Source organism: Pleuronectes platessa, chromosome 21 (genome assembly GCF_947347685.1).
Source record: "Pleuronectes platessa chromosome 21, fPlePla1.1, whole genome shotgun sequence".
Lineage (NCBI taxonomy): Eukaryota > Metazoa > Chordata > Actinopteri > Pleuronectiformes > Pleuronectidae > Pleuronectes > Pleuronectes platessa.
In genome coordinates this window covers 3,183,893-3,207,498 of record NC_070646.1, presented here as the reverse complement: position 1 = coordinate 3,207,498, position 23,606 = coordinate 3,183,893, and the positions used below count along the sequence as shown (strand labels likewise).

At 46.4% G+C, this 23,606-nt stretch overlaps 2 protein-coding genes across 2 annotated transcripts; both read right to left on the bottom strand.

Annotated features, from left to right (window-relative positions):
- Nucleotides 1–222: 222 nt before the first annotated feature.
- pmp22b (peripheral myelin protein 22b) lies at nt 223–5,513 on the bottom strand. Its single transcript, XM_053414056.1, has 5 exons — nt 5,315–5,513; nt 4,641–4,731; nt 4,351–4,444; nt 1,368–1,508; nt 223–532 (listed from the first exon to the last, which is right to left on the bottom strand). Exons 2-5 carry the CDS (start codon nt 4,716–4,718, stop codon nt 372–374), a joined length of 474 nt encoding a protein of 157 aa, XP_053270031.1. The 5' UTR covers nt 4,719–4,731; nt 5,315–5,513; the 3' UTR covers nt 223–371.
- A 7,549-nt stretch (nt 5,514–13,062) lies between these two features.
- tekt3 (tektin 3) lies at nt 13,063–17,290 on the bottom strand. Its single transcript, XM_053414240.1, has 7 exons — nt 16,727–17,290; nt 16,086–16,169; nt 15,921–15,991; nt 15,694–15,837; nt 14,603–14,825; nt 13,837–13,991; nt 13,063–13,279 (listed from the first exon to the last, which is right to left on the bottom strand). Exons 1-7 carry the CDS (start codon nt 17,288–17,290, stop codon nt 13,063–13,065), a joined length of 1,458 nt encoding a protein of 485 aa, XP_053270215.1.
- Between the last annotated feature and the right edge of the window lie 6,316 nt (nt 17,291–23,606).

The window sequence follows — 23,606 nt, the reverse complement described above, 5'->3', positions numbered from 1 at the left end:
ACGAACATGGAGGCACTTAATCAGCTGACACGAAGCTCATACAAGTATCTGTTGACGGAGCAACACAAAAACTATGTACATATATGTAAAAAGTGTTATAAATAGGTTTTAAACCATAGATACTATATACATCTTTTAAATGAGACAGTATTGGTTGTTTTTGTGTTGGTTTGCAAGTTGTGTTTACGCCCCACCCCCCCACCCCCCTCCCCACCCTCCATCGGTGTGACCTGGCTTTATTGGCCTGGTGACTCCGTCGGTTACTTTTCACATCACAACTTAAACTCGAGGAGGAGAACTGATGACACTGGCAGCCGCAGGGGGGGGAGGGCCGGGGTTTTTTACTGGGAACACTGGGATGGAGTGACGGCTCATTCTCGCTTCCTCAAGATGACGTAGATGAGTCCGCTGATCAGCGCCAAGGGGAAGGCCACCCACGCCAGGATGTAGGAGTAGCCGAAGGCGTTGGCCTCCGGCACCCAAGCCGTGCTCATCACCGTGTAGATGATGGCTCCGCTCATCACGAACAAACCTGCAGGGGAGGAGAAAAACCAGTGAGCAAACCATCAGATCCAGTTTCTCCAGTGTCTGTGTCTGTGTCGTGTCCTGGGCTGAACTCGGTCTGATGTTTTCCCAGAAGGCATCGCTCCACATAACACTACATCACAGTGCCTCATGCTTATCGAACACCATTCCAGCCTCCAGCCTCCTCCAGCTCTGCCCACCTCCCAGGTCCGACATGGCATGATCTGTTTGTCAGACCCCCCCCCCCCCCCGCACTGCCCCGCCAGCCGGCCTGACATTTTCAACTTGTGCGGCTGGCAGAGCGCCCGGTGCCAGTCCTGTTCGTCTGTTTGGCTGAGTGGGCACCTGGGAGCCAGGCGATGTGCTGGCACGGTACTGGGGAGCGAACCTGGGATGCTGGAAAGGGCTGCCAAGAGGAGGGCACAATGGACTGGCAGTGGAGCCGCTCGCTGGCCAAAGGGCACGAGGCACAATGGACAAGCGGAGCATCAAAACCATTAGCAACTGGTCCAGACTCTCCTAATTGAATTCTCTACCACAGTAGATGCAGTGTTGGTTTGTCTGTGTTGTGGGTGGATGTGAATGAACGGTTTATTATCGGGCTACTCAAGCGCCGCTGTGCAAATTAAGCAGATCAGAGTGATGGAAATGTTATTTACTCGAAATTGATTTCACAGCGTCAGTCAAGTTTGAGAATTTGCTGCCTAGACAATAAATTTCAAGGGAAACGACTTTTTAAAGCCCTGAATCACAGTCGTGTCGTGTGGTCGTGTTGTCGGTGGTGGTGTGGGGGGGGGGGGGGGGGGGGGGGGGGGGGGGGTTAGTGAGGATGGTGAACTCACTGGCGAGGATCTGGAAGGTTCCGGTGATGAAGAAGCGTCCTCCCTTCTGCAGAGTGAAGAGCTGGCAGAAGAAGAGGAAGAGAGACAGGCAGCTGAAGATGATGGATAGGATCATTAGAGCCTGCACCGCCTGAATCCACTCTGTAGGGGGGGGGGGGAGAGGAGATCATTGTCAATAACCTGAGACAAATATTCCTCATTAGCCAGAGCACAAGTAATATATATATATATAACATTAACTTGGAAAGGGAAGGGTAAGAGGGAACAAATAAAAAACAAGTGCATGCTTTCTGAAGTGCGCTCCCCATGGCCTCCGCTGAACTCGAGCTTCCTGTCCGAGACAAACACAACGAGCGGGCTGATGTTTACTTCTGGGAAGGAATGTGTAATGGATCCATACCAGTAGAACCTGGGTATCTTGTTCCTAAAAGCTCCTCACGGCCCCTCGCAGCAGGAACCTATACGGCTAAATGCACCTCATCGATTGCTAGCGCTGGTTTTGCCGTTAACCCATTAGAGAAGACTGCACTGCTGTATCTGGGCTGTCCGTCCGGAGTGGGTTCCATTCGGGCCGCCATGCCAGGAATCCCAGGATTTCCAAGCGGGGTCTATTTCTTGTCTGAGGGTTATCCATGCTGGCTATGTGGCCTCTAAGGTTTCCCTGAGCATTCCCTCTTCGTCCCCTCTGTATCCACCCAACTCTTCTCTTTGGGCTTATTGTCGACTGTAAATGTCACAAACTTCTGTTTACTCATATGATTCTGATTTGATTCGTCCAGACTAGTCATTAGAAAGTGGGTTTTTTGGGCTTAGAAATATCTGATGTGTTTCCATCACAACTTCCTCAGGGCATCTGCGGTTTATTGATTCTCGTGCATAATGTAAATCAAAGGTATACTGTGGTTTTAATGGAGGGTGGGGGGGGGCACGATGCATAATTTAGTCCTGCTCATACACTAACAGGAGGATTAAGTAATAACACAACTTACTTTATGTGCTGTTATGACTTTGGCGAACCACATTTCTAAAACACTTAAGGCTAAAATGCAAACACCCTTTTACCTGCTAACGCGTTTAGACTTTTCTCTCTGTGGCCATTTACGGAACATGCAGTCTTTTCCCAAACACAACAGAGTTACAGGGAAACAGAATCTGTGGAGATTGCAGATTGCCGGAGTCAGATTACCTACGATAGCAGTGATGAGCACTGGTTTCAGGGACGAGAGATGGGAGGAAACCGGAGACACTGCCAATCTCCATCCACGACAAAAACCCCACGATTTATCCTCCGCTATTGTTAATGATGTTTTCAGATGTTACATAATCGTATGTGATAACACAAAGAGAGAGAAACGGTTCCACTCCCGTCCTCGTCTATAAAAAGACGCTCGCTGCTTTCTAGCACGCAGCCGTCTTGTCCTCCATCCTTCCTGCTCAGGAAACGGTGACATGGGCCATTTCCTACAGCGAAGGCAAAGTTCAGGGCTTGTCACTGATAAGCGAGAATGACTCACGCTCACAATCTGTACGTCGATGGTTCACAACAGTGCTGCTTCAATGCGGAAGCCCCCCACTGAAGCCTGTCACTGTAATTCCAAACAGGAAAATGGTTGTTTATGTTTTCTGTCTTCCCTTTCTTCTATTCTGAGACCCAACGCCCCGCTGGGCCGAGGATCAGTGATGCATTAACCTATGATTAGCTCGTGACAACACATGTGACACGAGCACCTCCCGCCCCCGGACGTCACCACAGTCAAATGAAGCCACTATGATTGCAACCAAGGCCACGACAAATCGGGGGAAAACTCTGAAGTTGCAGAAATATCCTAAAAATAACCGACGGCCGTGATCGTGATTCACTTCAGAGGGAAATTCATTGCTCAGCAAAGCTTCAAAGTAAATAAAAGCCCTTTTGAATCCAGGCTTGGCCCCTGTGTGATAACAGACCAGTATCTTCCATCTCCCAAAGCCAAAGCTCAGACCCACACACACACACACACACACACACACTCACACACACAGACTCACACACGTCTTAAATAAACATTTTGCGTCAGTGCACTAATGAAAGCAACTCAAACAAACTGGCCGAGCCATCAAACTACCTGGCAGAGTGTGCAGGCGCTGCTGCCCTGACAAAACACACACTGGCTGAGAGCGGCTCATTCTAGACCAATGACATCATCCGGCTGCAGCCAGCAGCTCCAGGGCCGCACCACCACTGGGCCGGCAGCAGGACACACAGCCGGGGCAACAGGGATCTCACATCAAATCATAAAGTATTTTACGTTAAAGCCATTTATTTTTAAATATTGGGATTTGCTTGGTTTTTATCTCCAGCCCTGCAGCTGCTGCCTTTAATTGTCCCATTGATCCCTGCACACTGTCACTGGAGGTTCTGATCCGACGCTGGGTGTGACCCTCCCTCAGAATGCTATGTTCTGCCTGAGCCGGGCCAAGGTCTCCCTGTTGCTTTGCAAAAACACTTCACACACACACACGTCGATTCTAAAACTTTAAATACTCCCCGCGGCCCCACCCTGATTGTCCCCGGCTCTCCGGCTCCTGTCACTATGGGCTCCCAACACGAGACCTGAATATGGACATCACACCACGACTATTTATACAGCGGCGGCCTATCAGCTCCCACTTCAGCACGGCACTGCCACATTCTCTGCCCTAGATGGCACCAGAGTCCCAGAGGAGCCGGGACACACCCACATCATCAACATGGTGAATGTTGGATTCCAGCAAGACATTTTCCACAGTTCAAAGCCCCTCCCTTTAAATGTGAAATGTGCACGGTTGAAATGCAAAGTCATCAAGTTAAGTCTGGGGGCCGTGTTCAATATGCAAACCTAAAAACAAACTTATTAATGAACAAATCCTGATGATTATCACAGTTTTACAGAATCACAGTGAAAATGCACAGTAAACAAGACGTCAGAATGAGTTATCATGAAATCTCAGGCAGGTGTCTGACCTCCAGATGTGGCTGGGTCACAGTGGTAACCTCCATTGGCAGTGGAGCAGTTTATCCAGAGGTCTGAGGTGCCAGTCTCACCTGTCGTCCATACCTGGGGTCAGCAACACACAGCGAAGTATAATTTATATAGTAATTATGATCATAATCAATACAACAGTGGTTAAATCTTTATTTCTCAGGTTTTGGATTTATTCATAGGTGGATGAAGATCAGTTTGTTTTTTTCTTACATGTTATGATGTACACATTTTTTAATTGGAGTAAAAAAAAACAAATGATTCCACTCACGCTGACAATTGTTGACACAAACAGGAGAACCAGTCCAGCGACGTGCAGCAGGACGATTCCCAGTAGTAGGAGCAGCATCTTTACAGGCGATCTGCACAGTGATGAGAAGAGGAGACAAGAATCTGTCAGTGTGTGTCCGTGTGTGTGTGTGTGTGTGTGGCTGTCAGATCGGTGGGTCATGGGTGTGTCGCTGCAGCACGTTCAACACACAGAGTAACTTCAGCATCTAATTCAATTACATGAAAAACAAATCAATGTGATTAAACACTCTTTAATGCACAAACCATCAAACACCATGTTTGTCGACATATTCAAATTTGAAGTTCATCTCTTTTTTAATCGCTAACACAAAACTAATTATGTTTTTCCAAATTGCGTCTTTAAGAACTTTAAACTGGCTTTTGAAATGACCACTGTGTTTAGAATAGATTTTAAAAGCAGACACATAAAACAGTGAAGTTAGATTCATGATAACACAAGGTAACATTTAAGTAGAATGACGTATTATTGACCAGACAGACTTAGTGTCAGGCTTTTCGCTCCTCTCCCCCGGCTGTGCGCGCTGTGGAGCGGGCGTGAGTCCCACAGAAAAAAGCGCGTTTCCTCATGTCAGCCGAAGCCGAGCGCGAGCGCAGCTGAATATGAGAGTTAAGAAGAGACCAAAGTTCACTTACGTAGAGCGGGTTGCTTGTATTTCCACAAAAAAAGAAGAAGAACAAGGAGCTTCGGGAGCAAGAATCACAAAAAACAAGTTGTCTCCAAAGAGTAAGAGCGCAGCGGTAGTTCCTCTGGAAGTCTCGGTCGGACTAGATTGATGCCAGGGGCTGACGTTCTGTTATAAAGTGTCTCATTATGGAAGAACAACGCCCTGCGTGCGTCGCTGCGTCATGGAGTGACCCACTGGTCCGCAGCCAGGATTCCCAATATAGACGCGCCATGCGTAATGGCGCACGGGTTGCCTTAGTTACTAACTCGCTGCTTGTGTAGTGATATGACGGATCATTGTTTGGCTGTCGTGGTAACGAAAAGCTGCTTCCTCCACTTTCGAGGATTGTGTATTTTTTTTTTATCTCGGACAGATTGTGTTACAGTTATTGAACATGAGGGAACAAAGTACGTTGGAATTCCATTTGTTATCCAGCCAAGGCTATATTTTCTCATTTGTTATTAAGAATTTATGACTTTTAAAGATTGAAATATCATTAAATAAGAAAAAAAAAAACATTTATTATAGATTATGTTGTCTCTTAATCTAAATCAATGGGAGATTTGAGACTGTCCAAGTGTCTTTATCAGGCCTCAAATCTGATTTCTTTATCTTATTCTTTATCAGAATAAGTTATTTGACCTTATCCAAAGTGGAAAATGTGCCCTACTTGTGAATTCAACTTTGTGTCTCCTTGGCAATTACAAACACAAACTATGGAGACTTCCCGGTGAATCCCAGTACGTGTGAACGAGCCGGTGGGTTCGCCCGGCTCACCACCACCACCACCAGTCAGAGATAGCATCTGGGGCTCTCCTCTGTTTGACATGACTCATTTCCAGTGGGAGTGTGATGCTGTTCAGCCCTGAGTGGCTACAGCCCCCTGTTGTTAAAAAACCACCCACTGGAGTTTAATGCTATAAATGTGGGTGTTGCAATCAAAGGAATTCCACATTATGTATCCAGGGAGTTTAGGGAGCGGTCAAAACTGTAAATATTTTAAAGTATGACTTGAGAAGCTTATCTCTTCCGCGTAGAGTTAAGTGATAGATGATTAATCAAAGTATTTTTTTCAAGCAGCTTCTTGGAATCGAATGTTTCTTTAGCCGAGCATGTGCAAGGCCCCGTTTCCAAATACAGAATGATCTATAGGTGTTGGCTGATAACACCGCACATATGTGTATAAGTCTCTTTTCAAAATGTCAAAAAATCTATTCCACACCCTGCTCAGATAAATACCGCCCCTCTCATTCGGATGTCACATTTCCCTCGCCCTCAGCCGCCCGGTGGAGAGGAGCCTACAGGAGCTGTCCAGCCTCAGATAACCCCTGTCAGCGGTCACTCACTATTCTTCACCCCTTATCTCACACTTCCTGTATACGTATGCTTGTGTTTCTCACACTTGCATGAAAACAGACCGAGGCCTTCCTGCTGCTTACACACACACACACACACACACACACACACGACTGGGACACTTACAAGAACAGATCCCGGCCTTGAAGTGCTGCTGAGTGAGGGCTTTGCGGCGTAGAAGACAAGCGGCATAGAAGTACCTCTTTGTCGGATGTGAGTGTTGTGCTGTTGGGCGCTGATATGGGTTGTGTATTTAACCTGCCGCTCACGAGGCCTCGACTCTGATCATCTGAGCTTCGAACAGGGAAGGTTTACAGCGATGCATGCGGGAGAACTCTTTGTTAAAAGGTGCGATGCAGCCCGTGCACCCCCCCCCCTTCCCCTTCCCCATCCCTTATATGTCAATGTTTGTAAAAGACCGACAATCAGCAAGGCCTCACGGACACGGGTGTGTTAAGTTTACTGCGTTTGCGAGGCCGGGGCTGCAGCCAAACTTTCTGGGGAGAGCCACATAGCAAACATTCAGGGCGAGTTAGGCAATAACGTATCAGCTGGATGGGTTTCACCTCCGTCGTTAAGATGGCACGACTTATCTTCACGTTAGCGCGGCAGAGAGCGAGAGCGGATACCAGAGCCGTAGATAGGATCTCAACCAGGGGGCCTGAAACCCGGAGAGCAGCAGTAACCTCATCCACATACCGACATCCAGGAGAGTGATTAAACAGATGCAGCGATCATAAGTGAAGCCTCTTATTTTTCATTTAAAAATCTGCAAAAAGCATTGGAAGTAAAGTTGTGCCTCACCAGAGACGGCACCGTGTCCTTGACTCAATTAGGCTCCACTCTTGTTGATTTTTAAACGGTGTGACAGGCTTTGTTCTTCCACTTGATTGCATTAAATGTAATTTCACTTATCTCGGGCTCCGACCAGAATCCATTAGCTGCGATGAATGAAGGGAGCTCATACTCACGGCAGACTTGGAGCCGGTGAATCTGGCGGATGCTCCTCACAGGTCAGAGGTAAAGCTCACGAGGGAACAGGCCTTCGGTCAGGTGTTTTTCGGGGGTTGTGGAGTTTTCAAAAGTGCTGTGATTCCTGTTGTCCTCTCATCAGCGGTGGAACTTGCTGTTGTCTGTCTGTCCCTCCGAGCTGCATCAGTTTAATAGCTCCCCTCCTCCTGCAGCCGTGTCAGAGTGTGACTGCCCCTCTCTCTGCTCGCATTGGACTCCCTCGGCCCCCGGTCAGTCTAGTTTTTATCTCAGCCGGCCGGCATCAAACAAACACTTGCATGCAAAGAGGAGATTTCCTAAGTGGATAGGAGGGAAAGCATAAGATAAAAAAAAAGTCAGAGGAAATGGAACATCCAGCAAATTGTACGTACGAGTGGTTACATGTTGAAGAGGAGAAGAGATGTTGGTTATAGGATCTAAAAGGGGTTAAGAGCTAATGGTAGAGAAAGAGAAAGAGAGGAGAGGTAAATAGTCTGTTTGTTTGTGCGCTGATAAGTTCTGAGCTACTCTCGGCTCTTGTCTTGTCATCACACTTTAATCAGACTGCACACAGGGCGCTGACAACAGAGGTAAACTGAGCCTGCTGCTTTAAAACACATCAAATACATCACAGCATGTTGTCAGTGATGTGAGTGCAGACGGGCCTCATGTGAGGGGTCCAGCTCAAATCAACGTTTTCCTTCCACAAAAACAAGGAAAATCATTTATGTCATAATAATAATGATAATAATACATTTACATTTTATTTATTGCTTCATTTCATTGGTTCTTTTGATACAAAGCTCTTGCCAAAGTCTTTTTGACATCAACTCTTTGTCAATCATGAAAGTGCATTTACAATATAAACTCTAAAATGTGTACATGTAGGGAAAAAACTACACTTGGATCCTAAGAGTTCATTTTTTCCTTTACAGCACTGTGGTTGTTCCCTTGGCAGCAGACAAATAAAAGGATCTAATAAGTGTGGTTAGATTACAGCGCAGCCATCATCATCATCCCACTGTGATTCAGCAGAAAAGACTGCAGGGCTGCGTCCTGACCTCTGTGTCACTCCAGTGTCTTCCCACTCCTCTCGGGCCAGAGAAGAACTGAACTCGTGGATCAATGTCAAGGATTATTCAAGAATTCCACACAATCGCCCGAATGACCCAGAGATTCTGGATTTTGTAGTTTGTACTGTATGAACCGGTCGCCGTGGTCGACCTGTGACCTCTGGTTGGCATTCGGGCCTCTGTAGCTTATCGGTTGGAGTCCCAGCTATGTGCAGAATGCAGGGGGGGGGGGGGGGGGGGGGTACAGTCATATTGATCGAATGAAGGCTTAGGGAGGTAAATATTTCTCAGACAGCTACATGCAACCACAGGGCCCCTGAACGTGAAGCTGGCAGTTGGGATGGAAACCCACATAGAATCCTACGTCTTATCAGTCAGGTTCCAGTTTCCTCTCTCGGGCCTGTAACAGTTGAAGCCTGATTACTCAATGGATTCCCGCTTAGCTTCTTTTTTCAGTTTTTTACGTCACAAACCAACGACAGGGCGACCGAGAGGCCCCCTTGAGAAAACTCTGAGTTTTCTGGCAAGCGTTCAAAAGCCGCAGGAAGAGCTGGTTCCCACGAACGTTCAGCGCTCAGTCAAAAAACCAACTCGGCAGCAGCAGCTTGAGAGGAGCTTAAATGGATTTCAGAAAACGTTCCAGATCTCGGAGCGAGGAGGGATTTAGAAGAGATATTCCAGTAAACACAATGATCCCCTGACAACACTTTAATTTAGTGTGGACACTTTTTGGGGGATTCACTTTCATTTATTTCCAATCATAACAAAATACTGTAACTCATATACATCTGTTCCCTTCATATTAAACTTCCTTATAGTGGATATCCTGAAGGACGACACGACCTGCTCGGAACAAGCTTCACGTAATACATCTCGGTTACTGTGCCAACTGTGTCAGGCGATCAGACAGAGGGCCTAAATGGAATTGGTTTAAAAATGCACTGAATACAAAACATGTGCAGAGCGTTTTCTTCAATTAGTCTCGTCTACAAACAAAGAAAACAACCTCAAACGCTGCATATGCAAGTTTAGTTGTTTTAAGCTATTTGCATTAATAAATACGTTCATTACCGGGAATCAAACCCCTGTGATCATCACCTAACTTTACGGCTCTTCAAAGAGTTTTAGCCTCTTTCAACACATTGTTTTTAACAGAGCGGGAGAAAGATGCTTTCAAAACAAACAAACAAACAATAGTAATTTAGGAAAAACAACAGACAAAGTTAGCAACTAGCTGGAGAAGACGAGCAGGTCAACATAAATCCAGTTTTCCACAGATGTTGGTGGAAACCCTGCCTCCTCCATGTTGGTTGAGGTCATCAGCTCCATCCCTTACCTTCAACGTAAAATGGCAGCGTTTGTATATGGCATATTTTGGCCTCATATCTGGATAGTGGGAGGAAGTGGAGACGGATCGTCCATGTTTATTTACAGTATGGTGTGTTGTAGATACGTGCCCCCTAGAGGCCAGACATTACAATAAATGAGTAATAGCACAATCAGGTAACCAACAACAAGTGTCTGTTCATTAAAAACACTTAAAGTTAAGCCCAGTACTCATAATGAGGTCATATATTGTTACACGGGCATACTTTGAGTAAACATACAAGTCTCCATGACGTCCAGCACTACACTGAGTCCAAGTTCTTAATTACAGCGCGGAGTAGAAAACCCTCAGTGACTGAGACGAGTCTCCAGTGATCTGAGATCAGCTCTTTAGCTTCGCTATGATGGCATGCAAGAAACACAAAATAACATGGGGGCACAGGGCGTCTATAACGAGACTGGGTGGTAAAAATAAACTGCCAATATGTTAGGACCGCACGGAGAATTCCAGAGTACATTCCCCATATGCGGGGGTGGTGGACGAGGTCAAAGAGGACTATTTGTGTCACGTCCAGGGAGGGGACGCATAACCTCAAACGAAACCTGAGAGACAGAGAAACATGGCTTCGTTCCACTTAACTGAACTGTCTCTTCTGGGGGCACGTCCATTATGTGTTTGTGGGTCCTACAGAAAGAAAAAGAGTTGGAAAAGGAAAAGAAAGCAGGGTAGGATAAAGGGAGAGAACCCTTGATTCTTTGCCGTCTGTCCGTGTGTTTTATTACAACGTGATGAGAGCAGCGAAGCTTTTGATGAACGAGAGACAACACGGGGTCTTTCTTCTGCCGTACCAGGGCTCAGGAATGTGACTGGGCACAGACACACACACAAAAACACACACAAACGCACACACATCTCCATGACATCAGACACTACATTGATTTCCTGGAGACTCACTCTAACCTTAACCATAGCTACTACTTGCCTAGGATCGGAATACCCTTGATACCTACGTGTACCTCTACGACCACTCTACTACATGTGTTCACAAGTAAATGTAACGCATACGACAGGGTCAGTAGGCATGTTGTCGGTGACAGAAATGATGACATCGGCAGAACCAGAGAAGCAAACTCGCAGTTTTCATGACGTTTCAGATTTACGGGGTTTGATAAACCCCATACGCTTTTTTCTGACTTGATCCTCACACGAGACAAATGTTGATCTTCTCGAGGGCCGCCATCTTTGTGTATGGATACCGCACAAAATTCCGGAGGTGGCAGAAACATCTGTCTGAGCGCTCTACAATCTTTAGCGTGAGTTCTGTGGTGTGCCCCCTACTGGTGTCCTCGAGTAACACACGCAGTAAGCATTGCGTACGTGTACCTGGGTAAAACGGCGAGTAAATCGCAGGCCTTACTCTAACCTTAAAACACGTCCTCACCTTTAGTCCCCGTAAGTCCCCGTAATGTTGCTGAATAAACAGACTTAGGTCCCCACAACACGAGTGATACCTGGACCACACACTCTTAACACACACATACACGTAGGGGGGACCCTGGCTGAGACCTCCTGCCACCGACTTGTCGTCAAACACAATGCTGTTTGCCCAGTAGAAGGCAGCTGTAAAAAAACATTACACCTACATCATAGTGCAAGTCACACACACACCCACACTGAGTGGTTTATCTTTATGATCACTCCCCCTCCTCCTGTCCGGAAACCTATACAGTGAAACTCCTCCCTATCTACTTGTGGTATGTTGATGCTTTTACTTTACAGCCACTAAAAGGATTTAAGGTGGAGCCAGATTTTTCGTGAGGGATTCCAGGTAAACACTTGCTGCTCTGAGATTCCAGGTTCGGCTCTTATCGCGCACATCTTTGATTCGTACGTGCCACCGCCTGTCTCCAGCCTCCATACCCACTTTGTCTGCAGCCTCTCACTCACACCGAGACATCTTTTACTGTCGGCCGGATTCCCACCGGTGCAGTGAGATATCGAGGATGTGAAAACGCGAATTAACTGCGAGGGAGAGATGGAACAAAATTACAGTTCAGAGCAGAAGACTCTCGGCTGTGTAACATGATCGGTCTCTCGATCTGATGGCGCTGGTGAATGTAATGAGTGGAGGAGACGTTGGGCTCGCTCGGGCAGCATTGGCAATTTCGAGCAATGTTTACATTCCTCAGTGAGGGTTTCACAAGAGGTGCAGTAGTGGCAGGGTTGGGCCCAAGGAGTGTGTGTGTGTTTACAGTGTGTGTGTGTGTGTCCATAGTCCGTTCAGGCCCTGAAACTGACATCTTTGAATGTAAGGGATCAAACAGGCAGCTCCCCCCCCCCCACACACAGGAAGGCACAGGGCTGATGAGCAGCGAGTGGTACGAGGCTAAAGTCCAGGGGGTGGGGGGGGTGGGTTTTATACATAACTTACGAGATGTTTGCCCAGCTCCTCCTGTGTGAGAGGTGAAGAGTCATTAAAGACACAAAGGCCCTTCTCATTCCATATTTCTGTGTTTGCTCAAAGACAGAAACTGTCACGTTCCCCGACCCGTGAACGCTCTCCTGAGGTGACACACGGGTCGGCTTAACATGACATGTGTGGTTTCTACGTCGTTTTATTGTTTTGATTGAGACACCCCCGAGCAGCCAAAGTTACATAGGAGTTTGTATATGCAATACATATCAGTAATTAAAAGCCTTTATCATGGATAAGGATGAACCTCAAAAGACACTGAGTTGTGTCTGATAAATCAACATGGCAGTTTATTCTTCACCGACATCACTATTTCCAAAATGTATATTGTAAATACATTACAGGTACTACACTCCAAATTAAGACAATCATCTTTTGATGATCAGATAAAGAATTCAGAGCCTGTAAACTTAAATCATTTAACATTCAAACTCACCCACACATCTAAATCACTCCAAAACCTAAAAAATCAATCACCTCATTTTTAATACGGGGTTTCATGTGTAGCCCACCAGACGGGGCATGCTGGGAAAACTTTTGCGCATGCTCATGCACTTCTCCTGGTCCAGGAAGAGCGAGTTGGCCTTGATGGACAGGTCATGCTCCAGGGTCACTTTGGTTTTAAGCAGCATCTGCAGCGTGTTCTCCGCCTCCATCAGCCGCTCCCGGAGCTTATGAATGGTGTCCTCGATCTCTCTCACCTCACCCACGAGTCTGAACAGGGGAGGAAATGCAAGGAGACACAGATCAGTGGGGATTTTCAGAAACGGAAGTGAGGGAAATAAAAATTAAACAGGAAACTAGTCATAGTTTTGTTTTGTTGTCTCTAGCTGTAATATTGACATAGTTGACGCCAAGTTGTAAACAAAGATTGGTTAAATAGCTCGTAATGTTTGTAACATGTATTGTCTGAGGTGCATCACATGAAGTTTTACAACCAAGTATAAAGATACGATCCCTGGTGAAGTCCACATGGGTTGATAGAATAGTTAATTGCCTTGTGCCACAGTGTTATTGTTATACTTACCATCAGATGTTTCAGAAGAACGGAATTTAAAGATTCTATATATAGTGGCTTTGATTGGGGTTGTTTTGAATTCCTGAGCAGAATTAATTACCTATTTGTTAATGTAGAGTGTTTTATTTCTAAAACTAAAAGTTTAATTCGAAGGCTATCCATGCTAGCTAGCTGTCAATTGATTCTCTCCAGCTTTGATGTGGAGCTATGAATACACAAGTGTGATCAATATATTTATGACAGCCACAGTTACCTATGGTGTGGGTTGTCCCTGCAGAGCTCGATGTTGGGCCTGCGGGTTCTCTCCTCCAGTCTGGTTTGAGCCACTTTCAGGGGACACTCCTTGTCTCTCAGGGCCTTTTTCAGAGACTCGATCAGCATCTCGGTCTGGAAGATCTCCTGCAGGGTCTGGATGAGGAGACGAGACAGAGGCAAAATGAAACGACAGGAAAACAAGCCAGTGTAGTATGAAAACCAGAAAAGCAACTAGGGAAGAAGGTGGTGATTAGGGTAAAGGAAGAACTAAAGAGAAGAGGGCAATGACGGTAAGAAGCTGCACAGCGACCTGCATTGTATGAACCCATTTGATGTAATTCAATCACTCCTCCTTACAACTGATAGTGACTGAGGCTTATTGAGGACTGGGTGCCTAAAATCACAGCTGCAAAGTTTAAACCCATTGGACAGCTGATGGTTAAACCCCGGAGAATTAACCTGAGCACAATGTGATCCAGTGTAGAACTCTGCATAAAAAATGAAAGTATATTATCATACCTGTCTTGAAAGTTTGACAGTAAACATGCATATATCCACCACGAAGATAAATGCCCCCTACAGGCCATGAAGCAGGCAATGAATATTTATCGTATCTGATATTTTTAGGGCTTTTTAAAGAGTTTAATTTACTACATCAAACCTTTAGTGCACACCACGTCTTTAGAAATCATGATTTTAGTGCACAGACATAACCAGATTGTGTTGTCTTCTGTGAACTGCGAGGGTGTACAAAAGGTGATGACCTTAGCCAAGTGTGTCTGCAGGCTGTTCTTGGCGTCTGCGGTCTCTGATATGCGGTTGGTGAAGGCCACGTTGACATTGCTGAACTGGTTCCACATTTCGTTGGACGTGGAGTTCAGCAGGATCTCTATCTCGTCCCTGAGCTTGTGGGAGGCAGCTCGCTCGCTCTGGGAGAGCAGGATGTTGTCGTCGGAGAACTTGGACCACGAGTTCGGCAGAGAGAGTCTGACAGAGGGAAACGAAAGACACGGTCAGTTATAGTCCATCTTCCCACTGACTTCAAATACGTTGTAGTTTAAATGGTCCCTATCTGAGCAACATATCAAGATGCAACCTATCTCTGTTTGTGTCCTGACATTTATGGTCACCTGAGGATGAATCCTAATGACTGGAAAAAGTCTTTAACTCCATCAGCAGATCAGGTTTCGCACTTAGCCTTTTAAAAAACATCTACTAAAAGGATTCTGATGGACTTCGGCTGTCCCCCCCACCACCACGAGGTTCATATTTGGATTGCCATTAATTAGCTGCAGCCATTCATGCCTCTCTTGGGATGAACTCTATCTTTCATACAGTCTCACAGAACATGACAGCCCCGCCAAAAGTGAAGTCAAAACATCTTTATCGCCCCCTGGTGGCTGGCTGCAGTATAGATCATAAAATGGACCAATAATAAAAAGGATATGCCAAATTAATTCTTTCACAAAGATGAGTTCTGATAAGTTTGGGTTTTAATTCATTAGTTTAGTTATTTGACGCAGTGTGAAACATGATGATTGGCCGCTGTAAACCGAGTTGTGATTGGTCGAGCAGGTCTATCAGTGCATACCTCCACAATCACTACTGCACAGACAGCGCAACATGGCTGAGATGTTTTGGCTTCAATTCTGAACAGTGGGAGGAAGTGAAGACGAGTCGTCCCTCTTTATTTACAGTCTATATGCTACAGACTCTTAGCTTTAGCCTATTATCCTGGAGAGCCCGGTGTGGCAGCAGAGAAACCAAAATGACTTTCAAAGATGTTCTAACTCAACCCAATAGCCCGGTCCTGTATTTTAAGCCGGTTTATTTGATCACATAAAACTGTACTCACGAAGGATCTAGTCTCTCAACCCCTCTGTAGTAGCCGATACCATCTGACGTGTTCCTCAGATGGTGACACCGGTCGTCGATCCTCTGAGCCGACACCTTGTCGCTCATGTCTCGCTCCAGTTCGTGCTGCGCCGCTCTGTTTGACCTGAGAAAAATTAAATACAAAAAAAAACAAGTCTCAGAAACAATCCTTTGTGTGATATTTAATTATCTGATGTGCAGACTCACGCTTGCTGGGCGACGGCTCTGTCCAGGTGGCGCCTCATCCTTTCCTGACATGACTTGATGGCTTCCACTTCCTGTTTGCGTTGTGAATAAACAGAAATAGAAAAGCCTTACTTCTTTTATCCAGCTGTACACACGACTCCGCTCACACTGCTCCTTCAACGTTACCTTTATGAGGTCTTTCTCCACGTCGTCGTGTACCAGATCGATGGACATCCGCTTCTCTCTGTGGTACAAACACTCTTGAGACACCTATTGACAAAGTGATTATGACTAAAAACCCGTTGAGGTGGTTGTGTCACTCAATATGCGGCGTTCTCCTTCATTGTGACATTCAAACAGCCGAGGAGGTAATTTGAGCAGGACGCTCCGAGCCTTTGTGTAAAGTCGGCGTCCCTGCGTAAAGCAATACATCAGCGGCGTCTCCGGCCACATGATCTGAGCTGAGGAAGGTGCCTGTGTCACCAGACCTCGAGCCAGATTACTCACTCTGGGTGAAACAGATTGCCAGGGGCGGACACACAGGGCACCGAGGTGATCTAATTAGGACACTGACCCAGCAAAGGTGTTGTGAGGGGCCGCGCAGATCCCGTTGCCACAACCAAACTGGAAACCCTATAGTCCAAACTGCTTCACCACAGACACCGAGACTCAGCCGGTATTATGCATGATTAATAATGTGTACGAACGTGTTAAGATTAAAAGGCAAATATGATTTTATGTAAATATTCCCTGCAAAATCCTTCAAAATTCAGATACACACACACACACACACTCATTAGATGACTGTATATCCCTTCCAGCCTCACCTGAAGGGGCCCTGTGGTCTCAGCCAGGGCTCTCTCCAGCCTCCTCTTCACCTCATTGAGAGATGCTATCTCTGTCACCATGTTGTCAATCTCGTGGGTGAGCTCCGACCTCCAGAAGACGATATCGTTGAGTCTCTCGCCGATGTTCTTGCTGCTCGTCTCCTGGCTCCTCCTGGTCAGCTGCTCTTTGTCCTGCATCAGCCGGATGGTGTCTCTCCTCAGTCTCTCTGCGCTCTTGCGGGACGACTCGGACTCCCAGTAGTTGCTCTGGTTGGACTTGTGCCAGTCGTCCGGGGTGTAGCGGGTGCTCATCGCTGTCCTGTTGGACGGGTAGAACATGGTGTGGGCTCGGACCAGGTCTAGATTATCTCTCTGCATGGAGGCGGAGGTCGGGACCGCGCCGCCGCTCTTGTAGTAGCTGTTGGTCCTCCACAGGTTGGCCCCCGGATTCACGGCAGGATGAGTGTTGCGGTAGCTGGATGCCATGGTGGAGATGGCAGGGAGGAAGTGGCTGGTTTTTGGCCGAGCATATGTGGCAGTGAGAGTGGATCCAATCAGCTCCATTTCTGAGTCCTCACGCAGTGCCACTGGGTTCAACACATGAAATAACAGTCATCAACAATCATGCACAAGGTAAAAACATTTAGTTCTTTATATATTAAAGCTGCATACTTTAAAATGAATCAGATATAATCAGAAAAATGTAATAAAGTCACTCATAAAGAATTGAAACAGAAGAAAATGGTCTTACCAAGATGTTCAGAGCTTCTCCTGTCCGCCGGCCGCCTCTCGGTTGTCTGTACCTGGAAATGAGCTCAAGAACGCACTAAAGGTAAACTCACATGCATAATAGATGGGCAAGTTTGCAAGTCATTCATTCAGCCGGCCAATGGCGATGCACGGTCCCGGGCTGCAGGAGTCCGCCCGTCCAAGACTTCTGTTGACACAGAAGCAGTTGCCACAGGTTACTGCAACACCCTGCCTGGGATTTTCAAATTAATGGCGAGCAGGTGCTTTTATTTTGTTCGAGTAGATACAGTGGGTTTACAGAGGGATAGATGAGGTGTTTTTGTGTTTGTAATGTTTTCTTTTCCCATGTTGAAATATTCCCAAATATGCTTATTGGCTCTGCAACTCCAAACAGGCCAACTCTGATCTTTTTTTCCTAAAATGGACAACAGAGAACAACGGAGAGAAATGCAGATAGCAAAAGGCAATGATTGGATTTCTGTGTTTCAAATCCTCCCCCATAGTTCCTGGGAGTTTGGAGTTCAGCACGGTCCTCCTGTCCTTATCTTTTCCTCTGAATAACCTTTAATCCTCTATTAAATCTCAAAGTGGGTTAAAAAAACAAAGGTGAAACAAGGAAACAGACTTTATGAGGATATTATAATTTTAAAAAATTGCGTAGTTGAGTTTTACAGTTTTTTAGAGCTCCCCTACCTGCAGATGTCTTGTTAGAAGCAGAGCAATCTGAGCTTTGTCTCCGACGCAGGCAGCATCAGATTGCTGTCATCCTGAGCACCACGCCGTCTGTATGGATTACAGTCGCCTGCTTAATGATTCATGCCACAGGAAGAGTCCACACAAACCCCTGTAGCACAGAATAATAATCTGTGTTGTGTTACCTACCATTGGAGCTGAGGATCGTTTACACTAATCTGTTCTGAAGGGCTGAGGCTGGACAGACGATAGCCTGGTTTCTACTACACAGACGAGCAGAGCTGTAGCCAGGAGTTACTCAGCTGCTCTATTCAATTCTTACCAGAACAAAATCTACATGTGTTATTGTTTATTTGGGTGTTGCTAACGCAAGCTACTCATTATTTGACCTACGAGTTCATATTGGTTTGTGCTTATATGTATTTTATAGTGGCATCACAATGTGTTTTTGCACAACACTGAAATGTAGTGAGATCCGGTCTGAGTAATACTACTTGTGACACTGTTGAACACTGTTACTGCAGCAACGTTTTAGTTTAACTAGCTTCATTAAAACCTTAAAATATGTGACCTTCCTACAGGTTCTACAAAGTATTCAGCTTGTCTGTTTTATTACCCGATACACTAAGAATCTGAGATGAGCATTGAGGAAAAATAAATTAAAATTCCAAGGATAAAATCGTAATTATAGGCCTTGTTTAATTTTAGAGGGGGGGTTACAATAAGGAATGCAGTGAAATGAGATACTTCATCTTTTGGCTCATCAGCGCAACATTATCATAAGCATCAGGACTTTCAAAGGATCGTGCAAGAAACTGAATCTATGAAGAACGAACCACATGGACCACCTGCCTCCTCTGTTAGTTCCTGAATTTTCTTTTTCTTATTCTCAAATTCTTCACCTTGTATGATATTACTTTTCTCAAAGACATTTTTCCGTATCCGAACCACCTGCCATAGTGTACAGTGTAGTTTCAAACACAGTCATACCGGCTCTGGGATCGACCTGCAGGTTAGCGCTCGGCGGCGGCTTCAAAGCGGCCGCTCCGTGCACTATTTTCCAGCTCGCGGCAGTGATGCCACTATTGTCCTGAACGTGGAGGTATAGATTTAGAACGGAATGAGATGCCGTCGCTCCACCCCTGCGTCCCCGGCATCACTTAACATTGCTAAGTTGAAAAAGAACCCCCCCCCCCGTGGATGCCACCCCGACCTCAGCCACTATAAATACGGCCCTGAAAAGCATGGAAAGCCAGCCACCCGTATGAAATTCCTCCTGTGCAGAGAGCGGCCAGTGTCCCCTGGAAAAGAGCTTCCTAAAGATGTTACAGGGGCCTATACATTCTGCCTTGTGGCCCATGAGAGTATTTTGTGAACTACTGGATTAGTGGACTCGTCTGAGAGAGCACAGTGACATAGAAGTGAAGGGTGCAATGCTCAGAGGAATGAAAACAAAGAACTTTCTTATCGTTGGCCTTAAATGCTCATTTTCTAAGGAGCGGTGCTGCTGTGGTGAGTTCTGACAGACGCACAGGGACTCTCTGTTCTCCCCCAGACTTTCTGGGTTTTTCTCTGGGTACTCCTACCTCCTCTCACGCCAGCCGAAATGAAAAATCCATGTGCTTTTCTGACCCGGACAATCTCCTGCTGCGTTCTGCGAATGTTTCTGACCTAATTTTTCCAGCCATTTTCCAGAGTTATTGTCGGAAAGCACTCCGTCCACCCCTGCACCATGGAGACCATATCTGTACAGCCGTTAGTTTGAGAGTGAAAAGTGAACCGAGCAGGAGAGGACACGTATCATTACTTCTAGACGTTTATGTCACTTGATGTCTGGCCCCTCTGATTTTTCTCTTTTTTGGCTCAGATGAGACAAAACAAATGATGCACTGAATCTGCAGTTAGTGATTTCATGTGACCCCTCACAGAGGCGACTGGTCGACGAGTGAGGACTTGAGACGTCTCTCCGACTCGGACACACACTCACAAACTGTGCTTGACGTTCACATATGTCGTGTCCTCTTCAAATATGACAATAAGTGCGTTCTTCAGCCTCCCTCTCTGACACCGAGTAACCCCTCGGTATTAGGACTGCCAAATATAAACATGAGAACTCTGCACTCGTAATGAAGCTGCCAGACGCCATCAAGCAGAGATTGATGCTTTGCAGCGTTCGCTCTTAACTCTTCTACTAAATTATGTTCAGAAATACAACCTGCGTCCAAAATCAACACTTCCCTGCTGCTCTTGTTTAGCTGCAACACTCAGAGAACACGTAACTGCCCAGGAATGACTCCACTTTCCCACTGATTAAAAAAGCAGAGAATCTCATGGCCTTAACAAAAAACAGTTCTGTCATAACTTTCCTTATGAAGAAACACACACACACACACACACACACCATGACACACACACACACACACACACACACACATTCTCTAAGGCCTTGACACGTCCCTCACTTTTCACCATTGACCTTCAGCTTATCAGGTAAGAACAGACAAGTGTAGGGGGGTCACACATGTTTTCTAAACATTCCCAACCAATGGGAGTCCTCGTCTATCCACCCCCCCCCCCCCCCCCCTCTTCACTTGGACATGACTCACTTCCTGTCTCGGCGCTCTGGTCCCCACGCCACAGTTTCCTCTTGGTCCAAACCTCGCCACGCTCGCTCGCTCCTCTGACTCTGAAGGTCTAAACGGGTTAAATGGACCTGCAGCATTCTTCTGTGCTCCTGTCCAATTACACAGGGCATCGGTTTCCCTTCATGAATTCTGGATGGGGGCCATCGTTGAGGAGGGCAGCCACACCTGGAGAGGAAGTGACCCATCAAATGCTGATGACAGCATTAGAGATCCCCCACTGAGATAATGGGGGGGCGTCCAGATGGGTGAATCCCAGCAGCCCCCTCTCATCTCAGGTCATTTGAGATGGGCGGCTGCGTTGTGTGACTGGTTTACTGTTGTCGCCACGATACATTACGTGTCTGTCCTTTGCCCATTGTGACACAGAGGCCCTTCTTTTCTCCCAGTCCTAAATCAACTTGACCATGCAAGCCGATAAAAATGATCTGAGCAATTCCCTCACAGGGGGGGGGAGCAGAAAGGCCTCTTTGTTATTGATGCTGCAATTTAATAATTTTCTTATCTAATTCAATTTGATCTAAAAAAACAAATGAAGATTGTGTTCTGAAAGACGTTTAACCAGCAATTTACCAGCCTCCGAAAAGGCCCCACATTGATTTGGGGCCATGTTAGTGGAATAATCAGAGCTGCTCAGATTTAAAACGGCTTCAAGTGGTTTTGTAGGAGACGTAATGATTCCTGGAGGGTTTTTGTTTTTGAGGTTTGTTTCTTTTCAGTCGGAATCACATCTTACATTTTGTGAAACGATAAGTGTTGCTTTGTCTATTTTGTACTTCGGCAAAGGAGGGGAGAGGTTCTTTTGTTTTTTGGTTTAGCAGGATTACGCAAAAAGGTGTATCCTTTTAGAGGAGCCGGATTCACATACACACAGAAGTTGCGTAGCAGTAAGAAGCCAACAGTGAGCATGTTTGTGTTGAGTTGCATGGTAACTATACTGCGTCTGTACTTGGGGCTAGAAAAAGCCTCTGAGCCACCGACTACTCTCTGAGGTTTATTACATTACCTACACAAAGGAGGCAAATGGATTGTGTATCGGATACTCAGACGGAGGAAGCAGCCTCCAGACAGACAGTGAGGCAGCAGGGGATGAGTGAGGCTGTGAACCGTCACTGAGGACAACACCACTGCTCCTTCACACACAGGAGAGAGATGACTCAGCCTTTCTACAGTTTGAAGTCCACATCATTAGGATTCGACACTCAGTGCCTGTCTGATGGGGGGGTTAAAAAATGTCGCCATTCTACCTCAGTCTTTGTTTTGACTGTATATGAAGATGGACGAGGCTTATCCATAAAGTGACGCCAAAATAGCCCGGATACGAACGCCGCCATCTTGGAGCCAGTGGAGCTGCGGTATCGACAATGCACGCACTCAACATATTTTGAGTCAGTCAATCATGATGTTTCACCCTTTTTCTATAGCATCAAATAACTAGTTAAAACCAAACTTATCGGAAATCCACGTTTGACGCCTTGTTTGACTCGTTAGATTGGTCCAGGTCCCATCTGCGGACATGGAGGAGTTGATGTCAGCCACCAGGGAGCGATTGAGAATCTTTGGCTTCACTTTCAGGAAGCTGTCATGTCGTCCATCTTTGTGTTTTTAACTGCAGCATAAACTGAAATGCAGCAGACGGAGGTGCGTGGCTGTTGTGGCGGCCTGGCTGTCACGTGATGGTGCACTGGTGGGTGGTGCATGTCTGACAGGACAGGCAAGGACAGGATGGACTCTGGCCACCCCGCCCCCCAAGCCCCCCCATCAACTCTGTGATCAAGGCTCCCAGTCGCAAACTTCCAGAGTGGGACGAGGGGGCCATGAATGCGGGGCTTTGTCTGGTCCATGGTCATCACATTCCACTGGAGCCACTGTGTGGCGTGCAGCAGAGCGTGGGACAGGGCAGGGCAGGGCAGGACAGGGCAGGAGAGTGGAGGACAGGGCAGGAGAGTGGAGGACAGGGCAGGAGAGAGGAGGCCTGGAGATGAAACGCTGACCAGAATCTCTGCCGGTCGTATCGTGGTGCAACATGGCGATCATATCAAATATGTGGTTCACCGCCATTTACGTAGAGGAAGTAATCATTTCTTTGAACTCATGGTGAATCTCACTGGGTCGATGACTTGAGCACAAACCTTTCACGTCAGTGCATCTCAGCAGAAGTTCGTAGAATCAGTTTCCCGACATAAAATCAAGCTTTTCTGGCATTCTACACTTGTTTTGTCACTGGTGTTTTTCCTCTGATCCAGCGTTGTATTGTATTGTTTGTGTTGTTGTGTTGAAGAGTTGCTCGATGTAGCTTCATCGTTGTTCTTAAGTCTTCTGCATTACCGCCCCCTGGTGGACTGGAGTGGAGCAGTTTGTCGTTCGCACATCAGCGTGATAATTTGCCTCATCTTCTCTGGTCCAGTCTGCAGGTACTTTTGAGTTCCTTCAAAAAGTTCCTGTCACTTCTATTCGAGACGCAGCTGAAGATGATCTCCATTCTTAAAACCTTCATTGTTATAAAGGACAGCACCTCTACTGGTCATTAACTGGAAACGTTCATGCCACAGGGACGTTTTATTTGCACCAACGCTTCATTCTGTGACTGCATGGGTTGGAAGGTATGAGTCAGCAGCATTGGCAGAATACTTGCTCCCGATACAGAGAAATCCCTCCGACTGCTGCACAGAACTGCTGAATGATGACTTTCCATTAACACCTCCACTGCTGTGTTTTCCCTTCCACCACTGGATCTGTCTGTAGATCTCTCTCCTTGGAAAAATCCTAATTTCCAAGCTGTTACAAGTCAGTTT

Coding starts and splice junctions, on each gene's coding strand:
- pmp22b (XM_053414056.1), bottom strand. CDS start 4,718: ATGCTGCTCCTACTACTGGGAATCGTCCTGCTGCACGTCGCTGGACTG. Junction 4,445..4,640: donor TTGTGTCAACAATTGTCAGC/GTGAGTGGAATC, acceptor TGCTGACCCCAG/GTATGGACGACAGGTGAGAC. Junction 1,509..4,350: donor TGACCCAGCCACATCTGGAG/GTCAGACACCTG, acceptor CCCCCCCTACAG/AGTGGATTCAGGCGGTGCAG.
- tekt3 (XM_053414240.1), bottom strand. CDS start 17,290: ATGGAGCTGATTGGATCCACTCTCACTGCCACATATGCTCGGCCAAAA. Junction 15,992..16,085: donor TGGAGAAAGACCTCATAAAG/GTAACGTTGAAG, acceptor CAACGCAAACAG/GAAGTGGAAGCCATCAAGTC. Junction 13,992..14,602: donor TGCAGACACACTTGGCTAAG/GTCATCACCTTT, acceptor CTCCTCATCCAG/ACCCTGCAGGAGATCTTCCA.